At 41.5% G+C, this 10332-nt stretch overlaps 1 protein-coding gene across 1 annotated transcript in view; it reads right to left on the bottom strand.

Annotated features, from left to right (window-relative positions):
- Window positions 1-4379, bottom strand: part of LOC112261324 (zinc finger protein 77-like) — a 32041-nt gene extending 27662 nt beyond the window's left edge. Inside the window, exons 1-4 of the mRNA XM_042330499.1 lie at window positions 3830-4379; window positions 3134-3264; window positions 2780-2953; window positions 398-562 (exon numbers count right to left, since the gene is read on the bottom strand). Of these exons, the coding sequence (XP_042186433.1) occupies window positions 398-562; window positions 2780-2953; window positions 3134-3264; window positions 3830-4106 (747 nt within the window). The 5' untranslated portion in view covers window positions 4107-4379. The remainder of the gene's footprint in view (window positions 1-397; window positions 563-2779; window positions 2954-3133; window positions 3265-3829) is intronic.
- Between the last annotated feature and the right edge of the window lie 5953 nt (window positions 4380-10332).

The raw sequence follows: 10332 nt of genomic DNA, 5'->3' as shown, positions 1-10332 counted from the left end.
CAGATCAGGCTTCCCATCCTCCATGTCTACTGACTGTAAGAGATACAGAGTGAGAGGATGTTGGATCAAGAAATCTGATATGAGCACACTGCTATCTTGTGATTGGGCAATGAGGGATTGCTATGAGTACTATGCAAACATGTTAGTTGATTTAACTACTTGACTATCTTTAATGGTTTGATAATTGAATGGTCCCACACTTAATCCAGTTCTGGGCCTGTATCCACAAAGAGTAGAATTGCTGATCGAGTATCAGGTCCCCACCGGTCTATATAGTCTTATTCATTATGCTCTAAAAGGCAAAACTTATCCTAGATCAGCACTCCTACTCTGAGAGGGTTTGTGGATATAGGCCCTGACCTAATACCATTCAGACAGTAGTTCACAGTGGGCTCACCTCAGTGAGACTGTGTGTGGTCCTGTGCTGCTTAGCTGGTTCCTCTGTGGGTTCAGGAGGTGGTGTCGTCTGGTTGTCCTCCATGACCATGGTCCCATCAGTGTTCCTCAGACTCTCCTCACACACCTCCTCCTTCACCAGCAGCACCTCTGGACCTTCATCCTCCTGGAAGAGACAGGTGATACAGATTACACAGACATACACTCCCTCAGGTATGTACACACAGATAAACACTTTTTCAACATGGAGTATTTACCCATCCCCACTACGTTTGAGTCCTATACTGTAGTTACAGAATGACTTCATTGTTAAACCCATCACGGTGGACATAAATATGATGATGTTGGTAAAAAATAAGTCAGCTTTGATAAGTCAAAAGTCATCAGACAAACTATTTTGACGTGTACAGTAGGTGTTTGTTAGTGTGTGGGTCTCACTGAGTCTCAATGAAAGTCTAAGAATAAAAAAATCCCATTTTGTGTTTATTAAACAAGTGTTAAATACACTATGAAAACCACACACACACACAAAAAAAAAAATCAGCTTGAACTTGATAAACTGCATTTATTAACAGTGTCTTGGGAAAATCTGAATATCATATAACCTACACAGCACGAACGCAATATGAAGCAGACTTTTTAGGCTTATATCACACAAAAGCTATGGATTATTTCTGCTGAAAACAACAAAAATGTATCTTTGTCATTAATGCAGGGTTTGAATTAAACGTCAGAAGATATCAGAAGAATGGTAACTTTATATTTTATAGAGTGGAATGTATTTTCTGCTGGTGTATCCTTAGGTAGTTCCTCTCTGAGAACCTCTTCCTGCAGTGTGTACAGGCAAATTACCTTTCTCTCCTTCAAGTTTTAATGTCGCCTGTACAGGTACAGTGAAATGCCTTTCTTGTCATCTTTAAACCCAGCAATACAGTAATCAATAGCAATGTAATACTAAAAGTAACACAAGGAAAAAGTAAATAAGCATACTATATAAACAGAATCAGTCAGTTCCAGTACCATATTACAATTTGCAGTGATAGAGAGGTAGTTATGTATAGGAATAAGGTGACAAGGCATCAGGATATATGATAAACAGAGTAGCAGCAGCATATATGATGAATGTATGTGAGTGGGTGTAGAGTCAGTATAAATGCATGTGCATATTATGTGTGTGAGCAAATTATGAATTGAGTGTTTGTGTGTGTTCTGGTGTGAGTGTGCATAGAGACAATGCAAAAATAAAATACAAGGGTCAACCCAGATGGTCGATGTAGACATTTTGTTAGCTATTTAGCAGGCTTATGGCTTGGGGATCGAAGCTGTTGATGTCAGACTTGATGCACCGGTACCGCTTGCCGTGCTGAAGCAGAGAGAACAGTCTATAGCTTGGCGGCTGGAGTCTTAAACTATTTTCTGGGCCTTCCTTTCACACCGCCTGATATAGAGGTCCTGGACGTACTGGGTTGTCCGCACCATGCTCTGTAGCGCAATGCGATCGAGGGCGGTGCTATTGCCATACCATGCAGTGATGCACCTCCAGTCAAGGTGCTCTCAAAGGTACAGCCTCTTCAGGGTGTCCTGGTGGGAGAACCTCTTCTCACACTGGAAACAGCTGAAGGGTTTCACCCCCGTGTGGACCCTCTGGTGCCTCTCCACCTTCTGGGGGCAGCTGAAGCCTTTGTTACAGAATATGCAGAGGAACCGTTTCTCTTTACTATTGCCTGATGTGGCTCCCCCTCCCTGAGCCTGGGCTCTAGCCCTGTTGTTTGAGTTCAATACCTGATTAAAAAGGATGTAGCCATGTGAATCAGAAGGTGCCATCAAAGTGGACACTGGGTCTAGATCCCTGAATACGTGTAAAGGGGAGTGGGTCGCGACGTATGGATTTGTCTCTAAGCTTTCCCTATAATGTAAGAAATCACTGCCCCGTGTCTGTCTGTCTCCAAGGTGACTATCTGCATTCCATTTGGGAGGAGCGTCACCCTCCACTTTCACAGTCACCTCATCTACCACTATAACCTCCCCTTTCTTATCCAGACGCCCATCAGAGTATACACTAATACTGTACTGGTTCCAGTCCCCTGTAGACAGATCAGTCTGTGTCTCTAAACCAAAGGGCATGTTGCTAGGGTCCATCTCTGTAGTGTAAGAACAAGACCGATCATCAACACAAGTGTCTAATGCCTCACCATCTCCAGGGGAATGAACTGTCCTCTGAAATACCGGTTAATACTCATCCGGGAGCAGGAGGTTGGCACAGTCTCCCCAGCCCCTCTGGGTCTGATCTATGGTCAGATCCTGTGTGTATTTCCCTGTGTGTTACAGTTAAAGTCTTGGTCTCCGTCTCTGACTTGAGGATAACGTTCTGCGTTCCACTGACCTCAACGATGCTGAGTCGGGCCCTTGGCTGCACTGGGGTGGTAGTGGGGTCCTCCGTGGCTACAGGGGGCAATCCAGACGCTCCAGCCTGGTTGTCTCTGCTGTGCCGTAAGTCCTCCTCTCCTTCAGACCTCTCCTGCTTGACCCCAGGACCTGCAGCCTCTGCATCTGCAGACTGACACAACAAGAACAAGGATAACAATGTCGTAGGGAAGTCTCATAAGCTCCCCTATGGCAGATAAATGAGGATGTACATTTAAGCAAGTGAATAGCTGAGGGGAGCCTTTCTGAGATAACCAAGCCACATCGATTTACAAATTAACTTTATTTTTTTATGCAGCACTATTACACAAACCTCTATCATGATAACGTGCTGGGTTGAGGTTCCATTCCCCTCATCAACAGTGATTGGTTGGTCATCTCTCCATGTATTGTGTCCCGCTGGCTTCAAAAAGCTCCTGTGGCCTCCAGTGAGATGTCCTTCACCTGAGAGAGTGATTGGGGGAAAATAGGTGGTTAGGTTATCTACTGTCAATACTCAACGCTATATTGTACACTATTGACACTGTCTAGAATTGGCCAGGATGTAAGGTCTCATAACTTCTTGATATACTATTCATTGATCTATGTATTATGTTCCATATTGTGTATTTGCGCAAGATAGCTAAGTAATCAGGGGAATAATTCCATGCAATCCAAAAACTGACCAATACCCAATTATTGGTAACACTGTCTTGTTTTGTACGCTTTGTACAAAATAATAAAATGCAGTACTACAGGATATTTCTTAACGTAGCTCTTTATTAGCTAGTTATAACTGGCATGTTCACATATCTCCAACCATGATCAACTGAACATGACCTAACCATCTGGGTGGTCTTAACCAATCATAGCACAGTATGATACGGCGGTAAAATGCATCCAATTATAATTCAGTATGTTTACACATATGAATATTACACACATCACATGTACAGAGAGGAACGGGGCAACACTACGGGACATATGAACGGCGATAGGCTGCGCATCCTCAGCCTTAAGCTAAACGTACCTCTTGTAATTCCTCTGTATCGGTCGAGGATCTTGACACTACTGGGACGACTGGCGAGGACTCGCTCTCGCATTATCCTTTCTGCGCGCTCCCGTGCGACCTTCATTTCCAGTAGTTTCCTCCGCAATCCTCTGTTTTCTTTCTGGCTTTGAGTTATTTCCAAACGAAACAGTGCATAATCGTCGTCTACGACTTTACATATCTCTGCCACGGCTGCATTCGCTAGAACCTCCATGATGGAGGCTATTTGAGCGTGATAAGCCATACAGTTAGACATTTTTAGCTCACGTTAGCAAGCTAGCGTTTAGATAACATCTATAAACTAAGTCCTGTCTGCAACGCGAATTAAACACTACGTGGGGTAAGTATGTGATGCGGTGGAGTTAAAGACTCGTATTTTCTAGGGTGTTCATAAATGTTTAAATAACAACAATAAAAACGCTAACGTGGTCACTGTTCACTTCCGTTTACGTCTTCTTAGTGTGAGTTTCCGGCAGACTAGACGCTATGTTGCGTATTGCTTGCTGCCATTCACAGGTCAGGGGAGTCATGGGCTGGGAATACACACATACATACTGAACAAAAATATAAAATAAACATACAAGTTACAGTTCATATAAGGAAATCAGTCAATTGAAATAAATGAATTAGGCCTTAATCTATGGATTTCACATGACTGGGCCTGGGAGGGCATAGGCCCACCTACTTGGCATCCAGGCCAGCCACCAACCCACCCACTGGGGACTCACACCCAACCAATCAGAATGCATTTTTCCTCACTAAAGGGCTTTATTACAGACAGAAATACTCAAAAGTTTCATCAGCTGTCCGGGTGGCTGGTCTCAGATGATCCCCCAGGTGAAGAAGCTGGGTGTGGAGGTCCTGGGCTAGCGCGGTTACACTCTGCGGTTTTTAGTCCTGTTGGATGTACTGCCAAATTCTTTAAAATGATGTTGGAGGCGGCTTATGGTAGTGAAATGTACATTTAATGATCTGGCAAAAGCTCTGGTGGACATTCCAGCCGTCAGCAAGCCAATTGCACGCTCTCTCAAAACTTGAGACATCTGGCATTGTTATGTGACAAAACTTCACATTTTAGAGAGGCCTTTTATTGTCCCCAGCACAAGGTGCACCTGTGTAATGATCATGTCGTTTAATCAGCTTCTTGATATGACCCATCTGTCAGGTGGATGGATTATCCTGGCAAAGGTGAAATGCTCACCAACAGGGATGTATACAACATTTGAGAAATAAGCTTTTTGTGCTTTTTGGAACATTACTGGGATCTTCTATTTCCACTCATGAAACCAACACTTTACATGTTGCGTTCATATTTTTGTTCAGTATATGTCAGGGGTAGGCAACCGGTGTCCACTAGTTGGCACAGCCACAATGTCAAAAATGGCTATATCGTAAAAATGTATGAAAACTAAGATTAGCTTTTTTGGCTTAATTTAAGGTTAGGTGTAAGGTTAGCAGTGTGGTTAAGGTTAGCCTGTGATCATGACTCAGTTTCATTACATCACACACGAGTCATTGGACAAAGGTGTCTTCTGTTTTGTTTAGAGCCATTACTCTCAATATGAACACTAATACGTGTCGATTGCGGTATGGGTTTGGAAGCATAAGGACCTTATTATTCATATCACCAAGAAATATTTTTCAAAGAACAAAATGTTAAATTGATACACACCCTGATAGGGTTAGTGTTAGTGTTCCCACACGCCCATATCTCCATGTTACAGCGCTAATTAGCAATCTCACATCCTCTGAACACCTGTGTTTTACACGGAATTCAAACCGGCTGCGCGCGTGCGCCATCGTGCATAAATGTATTTTGTCCCCCCAAACGTAATCATGACACGCAGGTTAAAATATCAAAACAAACTCTGAACCAATGATTAATTTGGGGACAGGTAGAAAAGAATTAAACATTTATGGCAATTTAGCTTGCTAGCTAATTTGTCCTTTTCATCTAGCTTGCTGTTGCTAGCTAATTTGTCCTGGGATATTAACATTGAGTTGTTATTTTACCTGAAATGCACAAGGTCCTCTACTCCAATTAATCCACACATAAAATGGTCAACCAAATCGTTTCTAGTCATCTCTCTTCCTTCCAGGCTTTTTCTTCCCTTGACTTTATATTGCTATTGGCAACTGTCATAAATTAGGTGCATTACCGCCACTGACCTCGTTCATCTTTCAGTCACCCATGTGGGTATAACCAATGAGGAGATGGCACATGGGTACCTGCTTCGACAAACCAATGAGGAGATGGGAGAGGCAGGGCTGCGTCATGAAATAGAACTGACTTCTATTTTAGCCCTTGGCAACGCAGGCGCTCGTTAGCGCGCACAAGCAGTGTGGGTGCAATAATTGAATAACATGCATGTCTAAATTTATTTTGCAACACACAGGACACGAGCGGTGTAGTCAGCCTGTAAGCATAACTCGGCAAGTGTAGTTTGGTCTGATGGAGGCACCCGTAGCTGTATGGATCTGTGCAAAACTGCTACAGTAAATGTGTCGATTTTATTTGAATTGATTCTTTCTCGCTGATTAAATATAAGGGCCATATGTTTCGAAAGCCACACTGCAAACTATGATTATTGATGTTTCTAAACGTTAAAACACAGCGTCTGGATTGTAGTTCACATGAGCCAGTTGTGGGCGAAGCTAATGGCTGAACTGTAAGGAGAATGCAGAATATTGCCTAGAGTTTTCAAGAGCTAGGTCAAGGTAAGGTTTAAAATCACATTTTAAGAAGATAAATTGTCGAAATAGGCTGGGTTTACGACTTTATGACTGTGGTAACTACTGACTACCCAATGTCGGCAACCCTGGTCCTGGAGTGCCACAGGCACTTCGTGTTTTTGATTTAACCGACCTGGAAGCAGGATGACATGCCAGAGGGAGACATTTTAAATCCATGGGGTGGGAGTACAACTAGTATTGCTTTGGAGCCATAATAACAAAAGGTAGATTGGTCCTACTACTGTTGAAATGTACCTAAACGTAGCCTTACGCAGTCACAACCGTTGCTTTATATAATAACACAAGAAAAACATGTGCCCCCACTACTACATGTGTATCCGAAATGCTGCCGTAGGCATACACATAATTTGAGCCTACCAACAGGCACATATCACCTCTACAGGATGAGCACCAATAGCTTATCAAAAATTCTTACAGGCTTCATAGCTTAAACTTTCATTAGAATTATAAACTGGGTGGTTCCAGCCCTGAATGCTGATTGGCTGACAGCCGTGGTATATGAGACCATATACCATGGGTATGATGAAACATTTATTTTTACTGCTATAATTACTTTAGTAACCAGTTTATAATAACAATAAGGTACGGTTTTGTGGTATATTGGCCATGTGCCACACCCCCTTGTGCATTATTGCTTAACTATAGGCTACATTTCTTTTGAATTTGTGACACATTGAGCTTACCCAAGCCGCCACTTCTCAAGTTTCGCAATATTTTCTGTATGAGAGCGTTTCAGAAAAGCTAACTAAATCAAACTAAGTGCATACTCTTTAGTCATAGCTGATGTGAAATGTCCTACATGGCAGTAGCTAATTTTAATTTGCAGCGAATAAAAGTAAATGCCCATTCTGAGAGCAACACACACATGCTATAGCAAGAGAGCAGGGAGGGGGTGAAAAACTGTACGTTTGCCTACTTGTTTTTTGTTTACACATGGTATTGCTCCTATACTACTGCGACATAGAAAAAGGTTGGCCTATCTGAAATGCAGCCATATACACAACAACTGTCATTTTGCACTCAAGAAAGTACGCAATAAAGAGAAGCCCCACGAAGACTGGTTGCCCAAGATGCACTCATTTAAACAGCACACACCAACACCGTAACCATTGTAACCACGATTCGGGACTATGGACAAAAAGCTACCGCCAGTCAGTGTGATGTTGCAACACAGTCTCACAATCAATTCGTGCAAATATTTACATAATACATTTCAGAAAATTCTGTGTGTTTTTGTCTGGCTTAATTCATGAGAAAAGACACAAATTTATGTGCTTCTTAATTCATGCGAAAAGACACATTTAACCAGTAGGCTACACACAAGCCTTTGCAACAACCATAGATGCGATAGTTTATATTTCATTTTTGTTCTTCTTAATGGCTAATTCAACGTTATGAATATACAGAAATGTTGTCTTTGTTTAACCATGTTTTAAAATGTGTCGTTGTAAGCCTATATGTACTGTTTTAGACTTGCTGAACAGAAAAGACGCACATTTACGTGCAACTTAATTCGTGGGAAATATTGTTTATCCTTTCTAGGGCAGGCATTCCGCTAGCGGAACCCCTCGACAACATTCAGGTGAAAAGGCAGCACGCTAAATTCAAAAGTATTTTTTAGAAATATGTAACTTTCACACATTAACAAGTTCAATACAGCAAATGAAAGATAAACGTCTTGTTAATCTACCCATCGTGTCCGATTTAAAAAATGCTTTACAGCGAAAGCACAACATATGATTATGTTAGGTCATAGCCAAGTCAAAAAAACACAGTCATTTTTCCAGCCAAAGATAGGAGTCACAAAAAGCAGAAATATAGATAAAATGAATCACTAACCTTTGATGATCTTCATAAGATGACACTCATAGGACATCATGTTACACATTACATGTATGTTTTGTTCGATAATGTGCATATTTATATCCAAAAATCTCAGTTTACATTGGCACGTTACGTGCAGTTAATGTTTTGATTCCAAAACATCCAGTGATTTTGCAGAAATACTCATAATAAACATTGATAAAAGATACACGTGTTATTCATGGCTTCTTTGTCGAGAAGCTACCTGCAGGTAAGCATTTCGTTGGATGGTGTTACCATCAGTATCCTGTACATATGACTTAAAAAACTTGCAACTAGACATATAAAGTGTTCTTTGGCTTGCAAGCCTCACCCTTTTTCCTCCAAACATAACGATGGTCAATATGGCCAAACAGTTCTATTTTTGTTTCATCAGATCAGAGGACATTTCTCCAAAAAGTACGATCTTTGTCCCCGTGTGCAGTTGCAAATCGTAGTCTGGCTTTTTTATGGCATATTTGGAGCAGTGGCTTCTTCCTTTTGGAGCGGCCTTTCAGGTTATGTCGATATAGGACTTGTTTTACTGTGGATATAGATACTTTTGTACCTGTTTCCTCCAGCATCTTCACAAGGTCCTTTGCTGTTGTTCTGGGATTGATTTGTATTTTTCGCACCAAAGTATGTTCATCTCTAGGAGACAGAACGCGTCTTCTTCCTGAGTGGTATGACAGCTGCATGGTCCCATGGTGTTTATATTTGCGCACTATTGCTTGTACAGATGAACGTGGTACCTTCAGGCGTTTGGAAATTGCTCCCAAGGATGAACCAGATTATTTCTGAGTTCTTGGCTGATTTCTTTTGATTTTCCCATGATTTCAAGCAAAGAGGCACTGAGTTTGTAGGTAGGCCTTGAAATACATCCACAAGTACACCTCCAATTGACTCAAATTATGTCAATTAGCCTATCAGAAGCTTCTAAAGCCATTACATAATTTTCTGGATTTTTCCAAGCTGTTTAAAGGCACATTCAACTTAATGTATGTAAACTTCTGACCCACTGGAATTGTGATACAGTGAATTATAAGTGACAATCTGTCTGTGAACAATCGTTGGGAAAATGACTTGTCATACACAAAGTAGACGTCCTAACCGACTTGCCAAAACTATACTTTGTTAACAAGAAATTTGTGGAGTGGTTGAAAAAAATAGTTTTAATGACTCCAACCTATGTGAACTTCCAACTTCAACTGTACATCTCTTGACACATTGATGAAAATGATATTGGCCTCTGAACCTTCAAGCTGCATACTTGGACCCTATAACAACTAAACTACTGAAAGAGCTGCTTCCTGTGCTTGGCCCTCCTATTTTGAACATAATCAACGGCTCCCTATCCACCGAATGTGTACCAAACTCACTAAAAGCGGCAGTAATAAAGGCTCTATTGAGAAAGCCAAACCTTGACCCAGAAAATATAAAAAAATGAATTGGCCTATATCTAATCTCCCATTCCTCTCAAACATTTGAGAAAAAGCTGTTGCGCAGCAACTCCCTGCATTCCTGAAGACAAACAATGTATACGAAATGCTTCAGTCTGGTTTTAGACCCCATCATAGCACTGAGACTGCACTCGTGAAGGTGGTAAATGACCTTTTAATGGCGTCAGACCAAGACTCTGCATCTGTCCTCGTGCTCCTAGACCTTAGTGCTGCTTTTGATACCATCGATCACCACATTATTTTGGAGAGATTGGAAACCCAAATTGGTCTACAGGGACAAGTTCTAGCCTGGTTTAGATCTAATCTGTCGGAAAGATATCCGTTTGTCTCTGGATGGTTTGTCTTCTGAAAAATCAACTGTAAATTTCAGTGTTTCTCAAGGTTCCGTTTTAGGACCACTATTGTTTTCACTATATATTTTACCTC

The sequence above is a fragment of the Oncorhynchus tshawytscha genome, linkage group LG11 (genome assembly GCF_018296145.1).
Source record: "Oncorhynchus tshawytscha isolate Ot180627B linkage group LG11, Otsh_v2.0, whole genome shotgun sequence".
NCBI classification, from domain to species: domain Eukaryota; kingdom Metazoa; phylum Chordata; class Actinopteri; order Salmoniformes; family Salmonidae; genus Oncorhynchus; species Oncorhynchus tshawytscha.
Note: the sequence above shows the minus strand (reverse complement) of the source record. Positions and strands in the feature narration are given on the sequence as shown.